At 41.3% G+C, this 23,745-nt stretch overlaps 1 protein-coding gene across 1 annotated transcript; it reads right to left on the bottom strand.

The window, feature by feature from the left end:
* Positions 1 to 871: 871 nt before the first annotated feature.
* On the bottom strand, positions 872 to 23,149 carry tnfaip8l3 (tumor necrosis factor, alpha-induced protein 8-like 3). Its single transcript, XM_008404571.3, has 2 exons — positions 22,596 to 23,149; positions 872 to 1,961 (listed from the first exon to the last, which is right to left on the bottom strand). The coding sequence occupies exons 1-2, from the start codon at positions 22,639 to 22,641 to the stop codon at positions 1,399 to 1,401; spliced, it is 609 nt and encodes a 202-aa protein (XP_008402793.1). The 5' UTR covers positions 22,642 to 23,149; the 3' UTR covers positions 872 to 1,398.
* Between the last annotated feature and the right edge of the window lie 596 nt (positions 23,150 to 23,745).

The raw sequence follows: 23,745 nt of genomic DNA, 5'->3' as shown, positions 1-23,745 counted from the left end.
GGCTCTCCTTCCTGATAGTTTTGTTACTTTTAGCTCTGTGTGCCCACACTGATGTTCTGCATATCATTTTAAATCCATGCAAAACCAAGGATTTACTCCCTCTGCACATACAGCCTGAAAAATATGAAAATATGCTTTTCAATCCAGGCAGCAAAAACTTCCACTAAGTTTGACATTTTCCTGAAAAAACATTTTCCTGCCAAAAGGCTCAACTCACCATAAAATCTACAATTTTGACTTTAGTTGCTAAAGTGCTTTCATGATAGGTTTTTAACCAAGTGTTGTAGCTCATATATGAAAACAGGTTTTAAAATATTAATAATGACCTTAACATCATTCTTATGAAACATATGGTAGACTAAATTCACTTTCACTGATGAAAAGTTTTATTTTTTTTACAAATAAAAATCTACCCACTTTACCCTTATGGTTCTTACCTTCATAACTTCACAGAGTCCATGAAATTATGCCTTCCTCCTAACTATTTGGTCACATGATGAATATTTTTGACAGTTTCCTAGCAGCAGGGGGTGACTCAACTCACCCTTTGGCTCAGTTTACCCCAGAGAAAGGAAGCAGACATGCTTAAAGTGAATCAAATGCCGATTCAATAACATTTCCAGTTGAAGGGTTGGTACTTTTGTGCAATAAGGTTATTGAAGCAATTTTTTTTTCAGAATAAATGTTGAATTGCAAATGAAAAATGTTTTGAAATCATTAACTGGATCCTCTAAATCTACTTCTGGAACATGTGTGTGAACGTGTTTGCATGGTTTTGTGTCTCTCTGTTGCTGTGTGACGCTGGTGACCCTCTGACCTCATGAGATGGACGCCCACCCTTCCCCTCTTGGATGAATGGATGACTGCGCAGTACCGATTTAAAGAAATCTTTAATAAAAGACAAGTGTTATCACCCTTTTTGAGAAGATTGACACGGACTCATAACAAACATACCATGACACAGTACGCAACGTTACTCAAGAAAATCGCAAACTTTTGAACACACTCAAAATACACAGAGACTGATTACTACAACTGATTATCTTCCATATCCAAACTCTCTACTACAGTATTTTTTTTGGCTGTTGGTACAGTACAACTTTAGCACACAAAGGGAATGTATAATGCGTATATTGTGAAACACGGTGTCCTGGTTTGCAGCAATGATCCACTGAGTGAAGAGACACTCTAAATGGGAAAAAGAAAAAAGAAATCCCTCACTGACCCACAGCAGCAAGATGTTACAACAACCTCCATGGAAATGGATGGGGAAGAAACAGGAAGACAAGAGAGATAAGGAAGAGGCAGGGGGGTGTTTGCTGTCAGTAGTGGCAGGTGAAAAGGAAACGGGAGGCAGGAGACACCGGCAGGGAAAGGAGCGAGTAGAGGTGCGAGAGGTTAAAGCGTTCCTTCGTCTAGCAGTTTGTTGATGCCGTTGCAGATCTTCCTCAGAGAGAGTCTGTACTCCTCTCCGTCCCCGTACAGCTCCACCAGGAAATCCCCGTTGGCAAAATGGTTGAAAACATGATCAATGCGTGCGTGTGAGCGCGCGGTCAGGTGCCCCTCCACCAGGGTGTGAAGCAGGTCCCTGCACTCCAGCAGGAGCTCCGCCAGGATGTTCCTGTCGAAGGTATATTCCACCTCGTAAAACGACACTGCCGTCATGGCCGCCTGGTTCATCTTCTTCTTGAAGCGCTCCACGGTGTCCAGCTCGTCGGGACTGAACTGGTGGTTGCGGTACAAGATGCCGATCTTCAGGGCAATCTTGATCACGTCCTTGATGATCTTGTGCGCTTCTTTCTTGCTCTTGGTGAACTCCCGGGTCGCTTTGTAGAGCTCGTCCAGGATCTCACTGCTGGTGTCGTCTGTAAGCATGTTGGCCACCGCCATGGTCGCCATCTTGCTCAGGATCTTCTTTTGGGCCTGCATGGCCAGGGAGCGAGAGTTAAAGCTCTCCTGTCCTGGAGGAAGACAAAGGCAACAGGAGAGCAGGATGTGAGACGAGAAGGTAATTCAAAGTTTTACAGCAACATCAAAAAAACAGCTGAAAATGTTGCTGAAATATTGCTTTTCTACTGCCTCTGTGTTCATAATGCTAACCGGTCATTTATCAGAGCTTACAGGGTGCTCACTCCATTTTACAGAGTACTGCATGATGAGGTAACTTATTTGCACTTTGAAAATGACACATAATTACATGCTTACTGCAGATTACCAAAATAATTCACACTGTGTTTAAGGAGTACTTAAGGGGATACTTTACTTTCCAAGAGAATTACATGTTTCTGTCACAAGCTGGCAAGTTACTTCCTGGAACTTTGTGAACACGTCCTTGGACCTGGATTTGTAATATTAAAGTCTTTCTAAGTTAATTTTCTAGAACATCGAGGATACTTCTGCAAAATCTACAGGTTCACAAAACTGCCAAGTATATTTTATCAAGCTCTAAGAAAATTTGTATTTCTTTTTTCCAGAAAAACCTGAAAATATGTGAAACTTTTACGTTCTGGAGAGTACTCTTTATGTTAGTAGACTATAAATTGAGAAAAATACCCTTTAAGTCCTTTTAGCCAATCTGTGTATTTCAGGTTACTGGTACAGGCTGCATGTAAAGCAAACACACTCTGGTCTCTGAAAGTGGTGATTTCCGAGCAGCACCTTGTAAGTTCTGGAAAAGTAAGTTGAATCTCCCAGGAAATGACTCTGTATCACTAAGTACCAAAAAGTTCCAGAAATGAAACCTACAAGCTGTTTAAGAAAGCAGCATGTAGGTTTTAGAAAGTACCTTGCAGTCTTGTCTTTTTTTTATATTTTATCTTGAGAACAGTGAGTCTTTGAAATTTTATCTTGATACTGTAAACAAAACACAGAGTGCATCCCTGTACGTGTTTATACTAGGAGCTTTGACTAATCCCCGTGGTGTTCAGTGTGTTTGCACAAACCAGCTGAAGTCCATCTGGATGAATTAGCTTTTGAAACTGTTGACCTATTTGAAAAAAAAAAAAATCAAAACTTTTCTTTGACCTTACATTCATAACCCCCCCTGTTTTATTTTTAACAAAGAAATGCAGATGTCTAACTATGTTCTCTGAACTTATTGTTGTGCGGTTATGCAGCTGGATGCAGTTGAGGTAGTTTCAGTAAATATGACAGCAAAATACAACCCATTCACGAACAACGGACAAATGTCAGGCAAACATCTGTTTATGTCACAGTGAATAAAGCTCATATAAAACAAAACAAATTTGAAACATGAGCACACAAAACGAGGCGCAGCCTCATTCTGCGGCAGGCCGCCGTCTTCGCCGTCGGCTCTGGATCACATCAAACAGCTGTCCTCTGATAGGAGTCTTTAACAAGTCCAGAAAACAAATCCCCCATTTTTTGTGGAGTCCCACTGGATCCACAATTTGTCCTGCAGAGGCGAACATGAAAGGCTCTCTGTTCGGTTATCCAGCAGGAGCCGGCAGGCTGGCACGTGTCGGTGTGAATGTGAGGAGTGGGGCTTTATTTAGGTGCCACCCAACTTCAAATTACACACCGGATAACTTCCTTTATGATTAAAGGCAAGGAGAGAGGCTTCACTTTTCTCTCCTGCTCCACGGGCGCATCGCCAAGCCTCCTCTTCCTCCTCCACATGTTCCTCTAAAGACGGGGAGAGGAGGAGGCCAAATTCAAGGAACAACGCACGATTTGTCGCCACTGCGTTTTGTTTCTACCAGACAGATATTACTGGCATGTTTTAAATTCTCACCAGCGTCACATCATGATCTGCTTGTTTGCTGTGGAAATACAAGCACAGAGCAGAGGTTGAGTGGTGCCCCCCCCCCACATCGGGGAGAAACCTAATCCGTGGCATTTCACATGAATGTGGAGAAGTGACATTTCATCTGTTGGTCTGAAGCTAAATGACATTTCATGAAATACAATTAGCCCACCATGACATTTAACAACAAATAAGGCAAATTCCTTTGTCTACAGTCGTTCACTCTCCCCCAGCACCACCACAACTACGGCCCTCCCACTCCTTCGACAGGTCTGGTGCTCTTAACCCAAAAAATTAGCTGGGCTAATGACGAACCCACATTTGATGGCTGGGAGAGACATAAACCAGCTGTTGGATTGCCTGCGTGGTCTTTTGAGTTTATGCCCCATTTCAGTGGCGTCGTGCCCCAGACTTTCAGTTTTCAGTGGTTATATTTTAGGTTGGCTGTCCAAAACTAAACGGTTTGTTCTGGGAAGAGTCATTTGTCCAGATGTTTGATCTGTTTGGACAACACCAGCAGAGATCTTCATTTAAATTAGTTCACATGAACCTTTGCAATGTTGCTTGGTGGGTGTAAAATTATCACTCTGTGGAGATAGCTAACTTTAGGAGTTTTTTTTAGACAATTTCTGGGAAATTTGATACCCAGAGCTAAAAAATATAAATAGACATTTATTTAAGCAAAATTAAATATGAATATGAAGGTTGTGTGAAATGAAACTGATAGTTTCAGTGCGTTTACTTGATTCTATGGGAGTTGCACAGAGTGATGTTGGGTTTTAATATTTTTTCTCTCTTTTTTTCTTTTAGGCGAACTAGTAATTATTGCCATGTCAAATATTGTTTTAACACATTTCATCAAACTCTTAAATGTTTTATGTTTAAATATGTATGTGGCCATTTCATCTGCTCAATTTTAAAAGGTAATTACCAAAACTCATTATATTTCAGCTATTTGTTTAATCACTACACCACAACAGCTATTTTTTCTTATATGCACCAAAAATACTTTTGAGCAGCTACAAAATCAGCCGAGGAATTCAGATTTATCCTGGGTCTTCGCTTCCTTTTCTGTAAAATCTAATTTAAAAAACACATAATTTCATAACAAAAATGATCCCAGGAGGACACCTTCAACACTTTTAAAGAAATCACCGAAAGTTTCAATTTCTCACGGCTCTTCATGTGAGGAATAGCGACAGCGTAGCGTGGGCTAAAAACAAAACAATATATCAACATGAATATTTCAAGTGCATGCTATTTCCGTAATATTTGAATAGCAGCATCAGGGTGTGTAACTGGTTTTCATTAGTCAGATCTGCGCCGCTCATCAACAGGCCCTCTTTGTCACTGTCATTTCCCGTTTCTATCAAGCGGCTCTTTGTTCCAGCGAGCCTCTGATATTCAGAAACCCGACAGGACACGCCGATAAAGGTGACAGCCTGCTGGTTGTAGAGCTGCTCTGGATATGAGACTTTACCAATTTGTGGAGCCACTCGCTCTCTAAGCGCATTCATCTTTTGTTCATTAGAGAGATCCCTGATTATTACAATCAACGCAGATTGAGATAATGACTGCAGAGAGAGTTTGTTTCTGCTTCTGCAAGGCTATAAACAGGCCTCTGACGAGGCGGGTGATTCAGAGTCTGGCTAAAGATACAGAGCGAACGAGGGTGGATGATTACGGAAAGTGCACATGAAGACGCTGAGATGTCCAAGCTTTCTCACACACACACTCGCACACAGCCTGTCACCCAGAGGCCTTGATGGAACGACATGCGTGAACCAGAGTGTCAGAAGGAGTTAGAGAAGAGTCCAAGCTGTCAGGAGAGAAAACTGTCCGCCCTGTTCCTCGTCCTCATCCCGCTCCTGTACCGTCTCCGCTACCTGCTCGTTATTTTTACTGCCTCACTTGTCCTGAAGCGTTGAAATAAAGTAGGCGCTCCATGCGGCATGTGGGAATGCGCTGCTGGGAAACAAACCGCCGATGTTGGGGCCGTTGCACAAGCATTGGCCCCATCAAAGCAGTTGCACACGAGTGCTGTGGGAGTTTGTAAAGTTTACTTTAACGTGAGGATTAGTAAGGTGCTTGCTGTTCTCTGCCCGTGGCTGTTGACCAGACAGTCTCTCTCTGTCCCGCCTGATGTTTTTAGAGGCCTGAGTCAACATTTTCTGCTGCGTTGCATCAGAGCATGCATCCAGTGTGGAACCAGGAGAACAGCCAGGCCAGCTCTGCCGAAGGTGTCTTTTGGGAAAAAGCGTCCAACTGGACGGATCATTTCCATTTTAGCCAGAAACACTTGGAGTGTATCAAGAAGAGGGTCTTAGATTTGTAATGAATGATGACCTTCAGGATGCGACGGAGATTAGATGTTGAGCTGCCAAGGAAAATGATCCATGTGTGAGGCAACAGCAGCATGTTTAAACAAGCCTATACATTTTTTATTTTTAGTAGGAAAGATAAATAATTTAAAGTTTTTGTGGATGGAGTAGTTTTTATTTTTATCGAATAAGTAATGCTTATGTTCTCATTCGGGCCCTTGTGTGCAGCAACTCCAACAAAAAAACGCTACTCCTGTTTTCCCCCAAACTGACCAGAGAATACTGCAGGTATACAGAGAAGCTCAGAAATCCGTTTTCCAAACCCAAGTCAGGTCTCGTTTCTCTGATGACTTAGATAAACATTCTCTCACTGGATGCATGCCATCTTGTCTGTCTACGGCAATCTACTGCTATGGGGTACAAATAAAAATCATAAAATTGTACAGCGGTCTGTTAATATGTGACGATGTGACTTAACATTGTTTGAAATACTCCTAAATATGCAAAGAACAGCAAGCACCTTACTAATCCTCGCGTTAAAGTAAACTTCACAACAAAAAAAAACATGCAAAAAAAAAGAAAAATGCAGAGTTATTTTGAAAATCACTAAGGAATAATGAAAAGCTGTGACTCTGCAACAATAAACAGGTAAAGGTGATGGATGGATGGAGTAAGAAATGACATTCAGCCCATTAGAAATGTAAATAAACATTTACGTAGAAAGAAAAATAGCAATAATGAGATGACATTTGTTCTGTGAAGAATCTGTAAATGTATTTGTAATGACATAAGTGGCACTTTTTAGTCCCTGTGTTCAAATTGGCCGGATGTTTAGAGTCGGAGCCTTTTCTTAAGAATGTTCTGAGTTGTGAAATTTACGAGCTTATTTGAAAGCCATGTGTATAAAGTACACAATAAGAGCAACTTATTACAAGTTACAAAATAAGTACACAAAGTAGTGCGAGAATTAAAGCATGTTGTTATTGCAATGCATTGAACAGGAAGTGCTTTTATTTTGAAGTGACTCTGTTTGACGCCAGCTGAGCAGCGAAAATATCAAGGACAAGCTAAGCTTTGAAAAGACCTGAGTTAAGATAGTTAAGTTTTAAGCTTGAGAGAAATCCATGAGCTCAAGACTTTAAATCTACAACTAACATAATTAAATTATGAGTTATTAATAAGCCACTTCCAGGAATGTCCCATGGCTAATAAATCAAACGTGCCAGTTTACGGGAAAATATGCAAACCACCTGTCAGAGCTGCTCTCTGTGGCTTAAAGCATAATGACTTACCTCTATCAATTGATTAATGAGATAAAGATTAACTTTGACTCTCTCAGGAGTTGAATTCTGAGACTTGAATCACAATTTCTTAAGTGAAATAATGACCACTTCATTTGTGAACAAAGTACCATATTTTATTATTGGATTAAATCTTTCTATGATGAAAAGAATCAGCAAAGAATAAATCAAATTTGTATTGAGTAAAATAATGGAGGATCACTCAATTATTCATAAAGTCAACCAAAAATAAACAAAGTTGATTTTGACGCCTTATCAGATCTGAATGTGTTGCAAAGATAAACATCAAGTCAGTTACTTATCTGGACATTTTCTGTAGTAGACCGAACGCTAAATGGGGCTCGGATCCCAAGGCTTGTGTTGGTCTCATTCCAGAGTAACCAGAAGAGTGAGCCATCAGCGGGGGCCGGTGGCTAACGCGGAGGAGCGCGGCTGGCCTTCACTGAGTCAAAGCCAGGGGGGAATTATCAGCCGGATCGCAGCAGAGCACACACGTCTGACTGAGGCGGCCCTGTAAGCCCGTGAATGTAAGTTATTTTAAGGTGTGCTTTGCTTCATGCCTCAACGGCAGAAAGAAGCAAGTTCAGGGTAGCTGAATATTTGCAGCCGTCGTCACCATGAAAAGAATGAGTATCTGTTAGGATATCTGGAATATTTTAGGAACGGGTGGATGATGATGGCGTCTGCAGGGACGTAGGAGAAAATAGGATTGGTCTCGGATTTGATGACATTTCTGTCACTGGCGTAAAAAAGCACATGCTTTTCAAAATATTTTTTACCTAATAATTAAGCACACATGATTTGAATTGGATGTCATGTAAATTAAAAAAAAAAAAATCTCCAGAAGCCCAAACCTGCTTAAAATACAACTTCACAAGGATCAAAATAGGAGGCGTTGAATGGCTTATAAAATATATATATAAGAGCATCAATTTAATTAGAGCAGTTTAAATATTATCTTAAATTTATTTTACTTTCAGATGTGGAATTTGCCACTGGCAATAAGCTGGGCACATACAATCCCGAAGACCCAAATATTAAGCTTATAGCAGGATTTTTATTCTTTTTTTATGTGCTTTTAAATGTGGACCAAAACTAGGAAATATGTTTCCTATAAAGGTATGTGATAAACTCACTGCAAAGCGAAAATATCTCCTCTGTATAAAGGTCTCTGTCAACACAAGTATGGCAAGCTGATTTATCAAAAAACAAATACAAGGTCCTTCAAAGCAAATATTCCTAACGAAATGTATCAAGTGAAAAGTAACATTTAACTGTTGTGCAATTCTGAACTGTGTGCGAGTGTCGAATTCACACAGTTTTGCTGAATGAGGCACGTCTAATGTCTTACTTATAGACCACTGATGGTCTGGGAATGCTCCACGAATATCCTCCAGGGATCAAATAATTTTGAGGCGACTAAATCAGAAAGTATCAGAAATCTTCATTAGTGCGAGCAGCACAGTTTAGCGTGGGATTAAATAAGGTTATCATTAGTTAACTGCTGCTTCATTTGAGTTACAATCCTGGTTAATCTGTAGAAATGGTGCACATGTGTGAACTAAGGCCGTCATTAAGAAAGTAAACTGGATAGAACGGAGCGTGCTTTCATTTGGGAAAGCCAGATGTGTCTTTTTAATGATGCTGGCTGAACAACAGCAACAAATCTGATGGAGACGTGTTAATATTTTACTGACCGTCAGAACAACAGTGAACATATGAGCAATTAATCGGCTGCATTCTTGAAAAAAGTAAAAATAAAGTTCCCAGGCAATAAATCAAACGCACCCTCACATAGAAGACTCAGCTCTGCTCCGTCAGACAGACATGTGGTCTGTGGCTCACAAATGGTTTACCTTCACCTAATTAGCGGTGATGGTATGTAAACCACAGACTCACATTCTGACTCCAATCTGAAGACTTTGTTTTTGGTTCTTTAGCGTAACTCAAGTCCAGATCTGAGACTCACGTCTTCTTCTCTGCCACGCAACAATGAGCAACAAGTATGTCTCGGACAAAAAGGCAAATGAAAACAGTGAAGAAGAAGGAAACTTGAATTTTGACTGCGGCCACCAAAATGACAAAAATCCGCCTCTGCAATTGTCATCTGAAGTCGGTTTACCACTAATATGGTATTGATTTATATTATATGTTTTATTTTCTTTTTGTTGGTTCCCTCAGAGTAATGTGGGTCCTGTTCCAGCTGGGGCCTTTCTGTGAGGAGTCTCCATAATCTTCCAATGATTTGTGTGGGTTTTCTCTGAGGACTCAGGTTTCCTCCTACAGTCCAAAACAAGCTTATTTGGTGAAAAGGAGATTCTAAATTGCCCTGAGTTGAGAGTGTGTGGTAAATTGCCGGTTTCTCTTGCGTCTGTTCGGTGTCTGGTGATCTGTCCAGGTTGGACCCCACCTTGACCTTACAATCGTAAGGTCGACACGGACAAACTCGTTTTGCCGCCTTAGAAGGACTGCTGTTCCTAGATGGTGACATTGAAAAAGAAAAATATGATTCATACACACAAAACCTGTTTGAGGTTGTTGCTGATAACATGTGTCCAGTATGAACAAAACCTGGTTACGCTACCAAAACAGGTGCAAGAGACGCATTTCCATCCAACACTGAACATTATTTGCGTACACTATAGACATGGAGGACCATGGACATTTATTTCACATGGCTATGCCTGAATCAGTTAGGCCTGTATTTACTTTTCCTCCCAATAGCTTTGCATTTATTGCTCTTTCCAAAAAGTGTTACTTCAAACCACCAAACAATAAAGGCTGCTGACAGACAGCCTGTTTTTCCAAAGTGCAGGAAGGTGGAAGAGTGCTCTTTCTACGGCAACAAACAATACAAAAAAAACAAAAGAAAACGCTGTTGATTTCTGCAACACTTCTTCGAAACCCTTTTATTGCCATCAAAAGTTTTGGCTGGTCATTTTCTTTCCATCTGCAACCAATTTTCCATTCGCAGGCAGCCCTGTTTTGTAAATGCACAAGTGGATACCAGGTCACACTTTGAACCCCGTAAAAGCTGACACAGCTATAATTTCCCCAGACATGTTTTTCCATTTCTTGCAATTTCCTTAATTTCCTTTGGGCCTCCAGGTGTGTCATAAAGTCGACCTTTAGAATTTGCGTTTCACATACAACTAAGACACTCGCGATTGGATCGAAAGGAAAAAAAAGGCCCAAAAAGGCGATTCTTTGTGAAGTTTAAATCCACAGAGCACAAATGCAGCTTCAACAAGCCATGAAGGCCACCAGGGGAAAGAGCTCCTCACAGAACACGAGGCTGACAGCTGAACTTCCTCCTGCTTTGCCTTGGCTCTCTGGTTTGCCTTTGGTTGAATATAAGGAGCTGCAGCAGAGCCTCTCTGACTGGATTTACAAGGCTTGAGCAGAACAATGGAGCGGGTCACTCGGCAAGACTTAAACGGGGGTTTAATAGCTTGCTGGGTAAAGTGTTAAACAGGCCTGAGAGGCCAGTGGATTTAGGAAGGGAGCAGAGGAGGCGGCCTGTGCCAGCTGGTAGCACTGGAGGAAAGGCTTTTATTTTTGAGTTCGAGACTCGAGAGCTTCTCTCTTCCTCTTCTGGAGAACACAAATAGATAGTAAACACTGCAAATTATATACCGACTTTCATATGTGATGGGGAAGGGAAAAAAAAAAAACACCAGAAGGAATGAAAATTCACCGTCTTGTAGTCATTTTTGTCTCCTCACTTTGGATCTGCACCACGAAAATGTATTTTTGACTCCCTCAACACGACACAGATGACTCAGACACGCCGCCCCTGCACAATCGCAGTCTGTTATATTGTGTGTGTGTTTGTTTCTGGATGAAAGTAAGTGATTGCAATTGAGAAAGATACAATATCAAACAGGTGAAGGACCACAGGGACAATGCAGCATTGTAGCATGTGTCGTTTAGCGGCGCGTAGCCTGACGGCGCTGCAGTCTGCAAAGGCCGAACCTGAGCTGGAAGATGTCATTAGCAGCTGCTCAAGATGTAGGGGAGCAGTCAGAGCTTCGAGGTTAATAAATAACTCGGTTTGAATATCTCAATGACTGGCACCTGAATGAAGTGGGGTCATGAACTCGCCAGTCTTTATAGATGTAGATCAGTTAGAATTGTGAATGTGACGGCAGAAGTCGCCTCAGTGGGTTTAAAAACTTAGGAATCACTTTCTCGCGCAAGAAGACAAAGTGATTCCTTTTTTTCTTTTGCTGTGTTTTACTTTTATGCAGGTGATACTTTCTCTGCTTAGCCTACTTTTTATTTGTGGAAACTGTAAAAGGCAAAAAAAATGCCAAGATTGCACAATGAAAACATCAGTAACTTGAAGACAAAGAACAGAAATGAACAAGACGGTAAGTGAATAAAATTGTTTATGTTTAAAGTGATCTTGTTACAGTATGAGACATTTACATGACTCTATCTGATAGAGAATCAGTGGAGGGAGCTAAAGATTAGGGTGATGGCAAGGAGCCCTTCGCTCCTTAATAACTTAGAGATCATCTTTAAAAGTAAATCTGTCAAAAGCTGTAAAGCAATAAAAAAAAAAAAACGTTTGATCAGTTTGGCCTCAAAAAAGATTTTTCTATTGATTAGAATTAAGGTATCAATAATTCTAGACATGTATTTTTCTAATACAGTGTGAATAAAAAGACAAATTTTTATTTTTTTTTAATAATATCTATTTTACACGGCTTTGTTAGGTAGTTTTGAATCAAGGTGCTGGCAAAAGATGATGGTGCTCTTTAGTCTCTAAGGTGCATTTTAAACCACTGAAATGGTGAATACATTTCCTTTAGTTTTTGCAAACAACTTACTGAATTATTTGACGGTGATGCGGTTTGTTCTCAGAACAAAAGTCTCTGGTGCAGAAATGCCAGAAAAAAAGTTAAAACGGTGACATCTTCACACACTTTTGGCAGAATTTGAGAAGTGAATAAGTTTCATTTCCTTCTTCCGTTAAAATGCAGTGATAAAAATTACTTTTCAAAACAAGCTTGATATTTTAATTCCATGGGTCGTCTACAAAAAACCCCCCCAAACGTTGCCTCGGGCGTTGTTGAACAAGATCTGCTGAAATCTCTGTTACAGGCTTGTGTATTTAGAGCTGAAACCTTAAGGCCGCGTTCGGAGTGGCTGCAAATACGACACGTTTCTAAAATCTGACATCTAGAACAAACTGTCCCTTCTTCTGTTTTCCAATTTCATCTCTGCAAAAGACGATGTTACAGCAGCACAGGCAGCAGCGTCTTTAGATGTTCAGAAAAACAGAGGAAAAGAAAAGCAACATGTTGTTGTAAGTTGCTAGAGCTGCTTTGATGCACCAGGGCATTCATTTTACAGATGTTGGAATTACCAATGAAGGTTGGATGCACTGAAAAATTCACTTATATGACGATAGGAGTCGAACACATTTGTCTAAGATTTCCTGCTGTTGTTTAGTTGTTGGCTGGAATTTGGAAAATGTAAACTTCATCCACAGTTGTCCCCATATTTAACAGAAAATGCATCTCAGTCAGCATCATTATATCCCATCTGAGGACGATTATTCTGTTCACTACCGATCAACACAAGAACAATTTAAAAGTGGTACAAGAGTCGTCAGCCACAGACCTCACAAGCTTGTAGATGAATGAATGCACCTGTAACAGACAAGGAAGTCTCCCACTATGAGACAACGTTTGAAGGAATAGCTCTATTTGTCTGGGGGATGGTCTAAATGTCTCTTCTGCGAGGAACAGACCGGCGGTGAAGTCACTTAGGAACTTCTCTGAATCAGGAAGGACACAGAACATCGCCTTTGGCTGCCGCTCAGCCTTATTTAATGCTTCGTCCCTCATCTCGTTCTTTGTCTCTCCGTTTTAATGGCCACGTCCCTAAAGAGCTGAGCCCGAGAGACGAGGCGAAAGGAGGAAGAGGCAATAGACGTTTTGACTGATTAATGTGCCAAAGGCCTGATGCGTCCACGAGAGGAGCGAGAGAGGGAATGAGAGATGCAGCGGCGATTAGAGCTGCACCTTTCTTTTTGTGAATGCAAGAGAAGCTGATGACGTCAAAAAGTGGTATCCAGGACATCCGGAGAGGGCACAAGTACTGGACCGCAGGCTCCTGAGAGAATGCGACACGCTGACCCTGTACAGCTGATGTCTTCTGCAGATGTCGTTCCCTCCTGTCAGCTATTGTTCACAATGCGAACAGAGTCAGGCCAACAATTAGCTGGTTAGCTGGGCATGGGAACTGGCTGGAGGCGATCCCACTTCTCAGGTTCCCTCCTCTGGGAGCGTCTCTGGAAAACTACTCCTGTTATGTGGGTGTTGGTGGAAGCCAAAAATACTCAAGACTTCTAAATGAGAAAATGTCAGATTTCCTTCTGTGCAACGTCAACTTCCGCCACACATTTTTCTTCCTTTCTTGCTTTTTTTTTTGCTATTTTTCGTCCTTTTCTCCTTCCTCCCTTTGCTACGTTTGCCATTTGGATTGCAGACACGCAACAATTTGGATTTGCAGCTGAGCACAGAATCAAGCCGCAGCGCTTCCCCAGAAATTATTTGATTCATAAAAGAGCACCTCTCTATTTATAGAAAGACGAATGTGTGTGTGTTTATGCGACAGAGAGAGCCATAATGACAGACCGTGAAACCAGGACCCAATAAAATACAGAAGAAGACGATGATAAAATCCAAACAGTCTTGCGGCTCCCGAGACCCGGACTCAAAGTTTCTTCTGTGTTTTTCATCCGAATGAAGGAAGCTGTGAGTTTTGTATAAGACAGGCCGAGGAAAAAGTGAGCGGAGCGGGCAGTATGTACATTTGAATTTCACACCTTTCAGTCAATACTGATAGAAGTTATCCCATGAAAGTGGGAGGGATACGGGGAAAAGAAAAGGAAGACATTTGGGAAGGATTTCCTAACTTTGCTGTCATAAAACGGAATGAATACAACCAAAGACTTATTAATTTTTGCAAGATATTGTGACGGGTTCCTAGAGAGAACAAAGAAGGTGTTGATGTAAGCGACAGGATGCCCATATTTAGACTGTCTGTCCGTTACTTCAGAGACAGACCTGCATCTAAAACACTCTAACCATCTCTAACATCGTCTGCAGCTGCATGATTAGCTGCCTGTAGTGTCTTTCTTTGTCTGTCTCTTCCTCTCTGTCCATTTCCTACCACATCCACAATGCAGAGTGGCAAGGAAGCAAGCATTTTTAAAATTTTTTACATTTATTAAATTTTTTACGGACCCCTTATTAAGCCTCTCCTTCAGCGACCCGTGGCCAAGTCTCAGCATGCCGCCGTCCAAGCATCGACATCTTTCCTCAGGCCTTCCTCTTCCTGATTTGTTTGAGTTTACTCTCTTTTAACTTGGATTTTTTTACATGAATGAGAAACGCTGCCTCGACCACTGACTGGTTTATACGTCACCCCTTCACCCCCTTTCCTACAAACAAGATGTTTCCGGGATTCTTGACCTATAATCTATGCCGTTTGGGCTTTAGATGCCACATGTTTATTTAAAGACAAACAGGACAGTAGCAAACAGATTGAAGTAATCCCTAAAGCACACCCAGTTACAAATGTTAAGAAGGCAAAGGTTAACCCAGAAACGGGGCAGGGCTTCAGCTGTAAATTAAAAGGTTGCTCTCGCTTTGATTGGAGTCATAAAATTGGAAATGCTGTGAGCTTTGGCCTTTAAGGAGCTCAGCCTGCTTGACACGCCGTAGTGTAAAAGCCAAAGCTCTCTACTCCCAACTTTTACCGCTAACTAATGACCAGGAAATAACTGTGGTTCGCTCGCACTCACATAAATACCCAGATGCACATTTCTGCTTTTGTGTTCTGACTGCATTCTTTCTTCTAAAGCATTTTTTTTTTTTTTTTGCTCTGGACCTAAGCCTAATTATTGCAAGAGTTAATCTGAATCCTGGCTCTCATGTGGGGAACAAAGTATTATTATTTTTTTTCTTGAAAAAAGTGTTCAGAACTGCCAGGTACAAAGCGCTTTAATTTGACGTACTGCCGAACCGGTTGCTCATAGTTATTCCACTTTTTCCTGCCACAGCCTTAAAAAATGCTACAATCAGCACACTTCGCCTCAGCTGTGCCAGAGCGAAGTGTGAAAAGCTGTGCGTACAACTAGCCTCCTACCTCACCTTGTTTTCTGAAACACATTTTAGCTCCTTCTGCGGAGAGCAATTTCAGCTTAATACCATCTGGATATGCTGTAGTAAGCGCGTATTTTAGGAAAAGGTAGCGAAGACAGAACCCAGATGGCGGCGCCTTTCCACAAACGCGTCACTAAAGCTGAAACTGAAAGCTGAAGAAAACTATTTTGAGCAAACGCAACGTGGAAACATAGAGCATCACATCTCAGACTTTCTGCATCAGAGCAAAACGTTTAAGACATTCAGACCAGACGTCAGCTGCAGCCCGACTCTCCATCGACACACACAGACCATAACACACACAATTTAATATCAGTTTTTAATAACAGCTCTGCTGTGGGAGGATGGTGGAGGGGGACTAATCCCTTCTCAAATGTCCCACTATCCCTATAAAATGCCACTGAGTTATAGTGTCAGCACATGCATCTGCACACAGGGGGAAAATGTTCTAGCAGTGACCTGGGAGTTGTAGGAATAGTTTTCTGCAGCAGCGATTGGAAAACTTTTTCCTGAGTCGTCTTTTCCACTTACAGCTAAACTCCCTCTTTTCTTTCCTCTCCTCAGTTAGTGTTATATTTTTCCAGACCCAGCTCTTGGTGTCCTGAACCTGTGTGTAGTAATGTGTGTGTGTGTGTGTGTGGGTGCAGCTGGTTTTGTGCAGACTGCATCTGTGGGGCAGATTAAAGGCAGAGGAGGGGAGAGTCGGGGTTGCATGCGTTAGTGGCGTTCAAGACTAGAGGAATGGGAAAAGAGTGTGGATGAGCATATGAACGTGTTGCAGTGACTGCAGCCTGACTTGATCTAGCTGCCTCTCTCATGCGTGGCCATGACATGAGTAATAACAGAGTAGATGATTGCACAAATGCCAACATAGATGTATGAAATACAAAATTAAATGTAAATACTTATTGCTTTTGTTGGGTGCAACCCACCTCTGACATTCTGTATTGAAAACGACCTTAAAAGTAGCTAAATGAGTGACTCCACCATATACAGCAGCTGCTGGGAGGAAGGATCTGCGGTTACGCTCCTTTGTGCATTTAGGTTGTTGTCTCTCACTGCAGGAGGGTGTGGTGTGATAGACCAATGAAACAAATGTCTGAAGAAAGTTTTACAGATTTATGTCTAAATAAAAGTCAAGGACATTGTAAGAGTTAAACCCATGAAATGTTTTTTTTTTTCGTAGCTTCTAACAAATTTAATTTATAAATGCTCTGTTTTAATCTGGTTTCTGCTAAAGAAATTGACTTCCTTAGCATGATGCTGCCGCCACTGTGTTATGCTACTAGTATGTTTTTTTGTTGCATTTGGTAAGTTTTACTTACACACTGAATTTCACTACAAAAATCAGTTTTGTTTTTTTCTTCTCAATTTTAGCTCGGTTTCTTTCCCTCACACTCATCATGCAGTGAGCAAGGTGGGTCCATTATTAACAAGTCAACCTGTAACGGTAACTGATACACATATTTAAAATCATGTACAACCAGAGAGAGTTAGGCTAAATACAATACGGTTTTTATTTTTAGAAAACGAGAACTCCGCACGTCCTATTCCTTCAACTTGAACTCATTTCTGTGCGTGTTGGCTGATCACAGAGAATCCCGTTAAAAGGTTTGTGGTTGTCATGTGACAAAATGTGGCAAAGTTCAAGCGGAACGACTCGCTTCTGGCAAAGCTGCTGCTTGTGGGTGTGTAAACGGGTGAGAGTTGGGACTCGGCTGGCTGAAGATCAAACTTCAGCTGCGTCTTCAGAAACATCTGCTGGTGCGAGTTTGGAATGGAGACACATCGGCCGCCCTCATGCCCTGATGGATCGCAGATCTATTATTACAACAGCCAAGCTTTTCATCAACACCATCTTCCCTGGAAAAACGGACAGAAAAACAAAACGCTGGAAATAGTTCAGCAGATGGCTGATTGGGGTTTGGTGTTAAGAGTCGCATCACCATGATGACTCAACCAAAACTTCTCCGTGGGTTGATGATTCGCTCTCCACCAACATGATATAACAACTCCAGAGGCAATTCAAACCGGACATTAGAGATATCTGATAGATCAGTGAAACGCAGCGTCTAGTCGGCGTGGGCTTCAGACCGACAGCAGATCAGACTGTGACCGTATAATCAATGGGCACAGATGTAGACAGAGGCTTGAAGAGTGATTATAACTGAGGGAAAGAAACTAGCTAGGAATGAGAAGAAAATAAAAAAAGTAAGATTTTTGTAGTGAAATTCAGTGCTTGTGCTCTTCTGAGACAGCATGTTGCCTTATTGGCACATTTTGAAACTTTTTTTCTGTGTCTGGATTGTTATTAATTTAAGATTTAGTACTTTTTAAGGTTTGAAATTCAGACTTGTCTTTTAAAAACTTAAAATTCAACTAACCAACTCAAATGTGCTAATATTCTAAGACTTGTACAGATATTTACATGAAATCGAAAAGTAATTTTCGATTTCATGTAAATGTCTTTAGTTGACTCCTAAAGACATTTCAGCTAACAGCAGGGGATGAGTTAATAGTAAAACAATGACCTGCTTAATATGAACATCGAGCATCAAATGAGCTAAATGCTAACTGCTAATTGACACACCAGTCCGACACTCCTTACATGTTAAAAACAGATTGTAATGTTTCAATGCTAGTTTGAGCGTAAAGAACAACTTAACAACTATTTGCTAATTCGTTATTAAGTAATGTCAAACGTCTAGTAAATGAACAAAGGAGAGATCATTCCCAGTGCTAACAGTTTCTAATGCTAAATGTTTTTAATGCTAACAAAGTTACTAGCTACAGTGAATAGTTTGGTAACGTCACACTGCAGAACATCAGTCAGCTGTTTGTTAGGGTGAAGGATCCCATCAATAACCCAATCAGTACATCAACTGATTCAGATTAGCTACATTTATTGATCTAACTATATTTTTAAGGATCAGTTACAGGGATGCAGGTTTTAAAGACTATAGCAGCAGCTGAAAATTGACATAAAAAAATATATATTTATATAAGTGGCATTAAAAAGACATTAAAAGTTCTGTTAAGTAGCCAATACCAGCAGCTTCTGCTGAATTCTGTCATCACTCAGCCATTTTTGACACCAAACCATTTCATGGTGACAGAATCACATTTTTGAAAGAAAACCAATCAGTCAGATGTTTGATGTTGAATAACTTGGCATGTTTTCATCTTCACCATTAGCTCATGCTTCACTAGAAAGCTGTAGTTTTTAATTTGTTTCAATTGAAATAAGTAAATGATGTGGTCTTTTTTTGTAAATGCCTAGCAAAATAACTGAATTTGCATCCCATACTTCCTGCTGTGTCACGTATAAACATTTAAGTTGCAAAACAAAGCAGGATTCGCTATCATTTTTCAAAAATGCTGGACTTGATTCCCATGAGCTTGGGACCAGAATTTTGGAAATATTTAATGCTGGCATTTACATATGTACCTAAAAAAAAAATTCTCTCTCTTTGAGCAACATGTGAAGGACCTTTTCTGGCTTTGAGATTCACTCTATCTGAAATAAATTAGATGAGGGAAAAGCTTTATTTATAGGCCGTTTTGAACATATGGCAGCATTTACATTTGGCTGGGAAGCAGAAGCCTTGTAGCATACAAGCCTTTCCTTCTGTTGGAGTTCATGCTGCACAGACGTCTCAAAAGACTTTAAGCTAGCTTTGCATTTATCTGTATGACATGAATAGAGCATTTCGAGGATAAGGCCTGTGTTTTGATTTGCAATTTGCTGTGGTCTCAAAAAACAAAGATAAAAATAAAAAATAAAAAATTCCCACACAGATTGAAAATCTCAGGTGCATTTTTTTGATGGCTCAGATGATTTGGAACTAGTTCCAGCATGGTTTTTATCTACACTATGAGCTGGGGGTGCTCTACAACCAAACCAGCACTTCCTTGTGACAGAGGAAGTGGATATGTGCCGTGCTGCTGGAACTGCCCAGCAGGTTTCATGTTGACATACAACAAAATGCAAAGAACACACGGTCGACTGCCTTTATTTACAGTTTTGGCGTGCGTGCATGCGTAGCCGCGCCAGCTTCCCCCCTCAGGTGATTAAAAACCGCATTTTCCTTTTGTCAGCAACAGCGTTGTCATGACTTTACCATCTCAATGTTCTCCACGAACATCGTAAACCTCCGCTGACGTTCTGTGTTCAAAACAACTGCGTGAGATTAAGGTAAAAAAAAGTTTCTCAATATCCAAGCGCAGGCACGCACTCTTGAGTTCAGCCCGGCTTTTGTGAAATTCAGAGAAAGTAAACTGTGATCTATGGCTCCTGGGCAGGAATGTGAGGGTGAAATAAGCTCAACAAATAAAATGTTCCGCACACAGCAATTATCAGCGACTCGAGGCCAGAGTCACCTGAAACAAAATCCCTCGGTGTTTATGCGCGCATCAAGCTGAGATCAATCACACATCATCACTGGGAAAAAAATAAATAAAAAATGGTGGCAGTGTGTGAGAGATTCCAAATAAACCTGTTTCCAGAATGCCATGTATTAGGTTTCATTGTGGGATAAAGTGAGCCGCACCGCTGATGGCAACACAGCAGCAGGAAATGCAGCACAGCAACAAAACATGATGCCTTCTGAGAATGAGTCAGGCTTTCACTGACTCTCGATCTGCAAAAATATCTGGCCTTCACAGTTCCTTTCAGCATGAGAAACAAAGGTAACCAACAAACGTTGTTCCTCTCAGATGCAGGGTTTTTCAAAATCTGGGGAGTGAAGGTGACAAAAAAATCTCCACGCTATGAAGCACTGAAAAATTATGTAAATGAAATAACTTGGAACTATCTTTTCATGCATTCATACTAAAAATATACTGTAGGACTAAAACTAACAATTATTTTAGTCATCGATTAATTTACAGACTATTCTGATGATTAATCGATTAATCGGATAAAAAAGTGACACTTTTTGTAAATTTTTCATTGAAGCCTTTTCTATGCAACAATAGAAATACATTACGATTCAAAAAATGAGTAATTCAATTCATTTAAAAAAAAATCTTTTTTTTTCTAAAATGCAACAACATAGCATTCCTGGAATGTAAACTTGATTACCTGTGGCAAACGACACACTGGCAGCTAAAACTTCATCAACATGTGAAAAGTTCAGTCCTCTGTGGTTGACTTGGCATCAATACAGGGCTGGTACGTTGATTGTTTTCTTTCTTTTTTTTTTTTTAGATTAACCAATTACTAACTGGATAGCAAACGGTGCTTAATAATTTTTTTTTATTTTTTTTTTTACAGAATTTGAACCAGGTGAAGCTTAAACTATAAAACTACGGCATTTTAGGAGTTTCGTACAAAACATATTTACAAACAAAGATTATTATTATTTTAAAGACAAAATGTGCATATTTTTTGTACAGTCTAATTCCTGCTTTGAGTGTGCTGCTCTTTCAGCAAATGGCCGTTTTTGGGTTTGTTTACTCCAGCTAATGATTAATCTAGCACTAAATTAGTTACTTCAATATTGATCAATCACAATTAATCTGACTAATCGTTTTAGCTCCAGGGCTAATAAATCACAGCAAAGTCTGTTGATTTTCCCCTTTGTGGATTATCCATTCATAAATATGGAGCTTCTTTTGCTGGCCAGCAGCCTGATCAGACACTGCTGTGGGGTAGCAGCGTCTGATCAACCAGTAATTGTGACCAGACAGCTAATATGGTTTTGTTGGCATCTCTGTCACCAACAGCACAGCCAAGCTGATCACTTGGCTGATCACACAATCGCATCGTGTTCAATACACTTGAGGTCAGGAGTGCAGGCTGGCTATTCTAGCTCCTTCACTCTAACCCTACGCCGCTCTGTGGGGTCAGCAAACACTAGTAGTAGTGATGTGGGAATTTATTTTCTCCATTGCCTCCAATGACAACAAGCCTTCTTCATCCCTCCTCACCATACATTTTGTTGTGCATTGGTAGATTGAATTTACCACACGTCTTTAGGGCACAACCCACATCCATGAACGTTGTGATTTTTCGTAATCAGGTTGTGTTATTACTCTCTTCTTATGATCTGAATAAAGCTATAATAAAGCCTCTTATATTCAGGTTCCCTTCTCCTTTCAAATGGACCAAATGGAAAGACAGACAAAGGTCCAGATGGACAGACAGATGGTTCATCCGGGCATAATTAATACAGAAAGCTCCATGTTGTCAATGGAAAAGGCCACATCGACATGATTAAGGAATAAACGAAAGGAGGAAATCATTGGACAGCTAGCGCTTCTTTCCTATAGCAGAGCTGAGCGACGGCCTTGTCTGGCTGCACACAAACAGGAGAGAAACGCCTCACTTGTTGATGATGTCAAGTCCTGCAATTTAACTCAAAATGCGCCCCCAATTGTCTTCATCCCCCACCGCCTTGCTTTAAATCCTGTAAAGATCCACAATCCAGATAACCGCCCGCAGTAAAAACCCTGCCTGAGTGTTTAATGTGTAACTCTCCTCATTATTGCTGTAAACTTTTGCCCTGTGCGCTCAGTCACACCGTAAACTTTTCTCCTTTTTATGAAGCAACCTTTGTGGATCCACTGGAAAAGGCTTTCATCCTCTCTCGCACCCTGCGATGCGTCAGGAGGATCCGGGCGTTCGGGGAGCCTGCAGTCTCGCTCTCTCTCGCTCTCTCTCTCTCTCTCTCTCTCTCTCTCTCTGGCTGCATGTGTTGATGAACAAACCGGCTGCACGTGTCAGAGCTTGCCTGTTCCTGGTGGTGACTGAGGCAGCTTTCATCCAGACACCCGGTGACGCTGTGCCTGCCATCAGCATCAAAGCACATCTTCTCTCCAACGCCTCGGAGAGCATCAGGAAGATGTCAAACGGTTTGGTTGCTTTGGGAGTAAATCGCTGCTTCATGTGAAGTTTGGGAGTCTGATGACGTATTTAAAGCTGACGATGAACTTTCTGAGTCTTTGTAAAACACTACAAAAGACGAGTGTGTGTAGCCGTAAGAGCTGCCTGCATGACAGTAAAATGACTCCCGGCGCTTACCTGCCGAGATGTCCCCGTCACTTTGCTCTCCAGAGTCTGAATCCATCTTCCCCCTTTTAGGACGAGCAGAGGCTGCAGAAACTCTCTTAGTCCTCTCCCCTCCTTCGTCTCTTTCCTTCTCAGAGAAGAGTGCGATTCTTAACCGAGTGGGAAAAAAGAAGACATGGAGAAAAAAAAAAAAAAGAAGCAACTTCTGGTGTTTTATTCTCTCCCTCTTAACGAGCTCAGCTTCCTCCCTCTGCCTGGATCTCTGGAGTTGTGAGAGGAGCGCTGCTGGTTTGCTGAGCTGTCTGTCCTCTTGGGTTTTGTTGCGCTCCCTCACTTTCCCTCTTTACTTCTCCTTCTCATCTACTTTCCCGTCTCTGGTGCTCCCTCCCCTTCGCTTACTCTCAGTCCGTCCCCCTCTGCGTTTCTCCCTGCCTTTTTCCTGCCACTCTGTCCCTCCTCTTCCTCCTCCTCCTCATTGCTGTGACACTCTTCTCCCTCTACTCAAACTGGGTTTTTTCTTCTTTACCTCTCTCTGTATGCTGCGAGCGCTGTCTCTTCCTCTTTCGCTCTTCCCCTCTCCCTCCCTTTCTGTCACTGGCTAAGAGTGCTGCCTGTGTTTCAGCACAGCAATGGGAAGGACTCATTCACGGAGACTTGAAATGCAACTGCAGCACCAAAAAAAAATCCCATGACCTTTTTCCAAAGCCGGACGGTTTAAAATCAGGAATGCGGTATTTGTTTGTGGTCACATGACGATCACTGGTTGGTTCAGATGTGTTTGGATCACTTAGCCTGATAATTGGCTGATGATTCATACCTGAAAAACTGCATCCATCCCTAATTGGCATAGAAACAGAGACATTGTTAGAATTTTTCTTCTGAAATCTACTGAAAACTGGTCACTAAGATTCATAGATCATCTCAAATATGTGGCTGGTGATTCAGTAACCAGGTGCATGCCACTGAAACGTATAAACATCAGCTGGTGCAGATCAGCAGACTGAGACTCATGCAGGGGGTTTGACAAGTAGTGGTTTGAAAAGAAGACCCGTAATGGAGGATATGCCTTAATGAGCGACTGAGCAGGAGAGTCCAGTTATGGTTGAGTTACTCTCAGTTGAAGTACAGCTGTTCTGTGAGGGAGTTTAAGCAAAGAGGAGGT

The sequence above is a fragment of the Poecilia reticulata genome, chromosome 3 (genome assembly GCF_904066995.2).
Source record: "Poecilia reticulata chromosome 3, P_reticulata-male-v2, whole genome shotgun sequence".
Lineage (NCBI taxonomy): Eukaryota > Metazoa > Chordata > Actinopteri > Cyprinodontiformes > Poeciliidae > Poecilia > Poecilia reticulata.
Note: the sequence above shows the minus strand (reverse complement) of the source record. Positions and strands in the feature narration are given on the sequence as shown.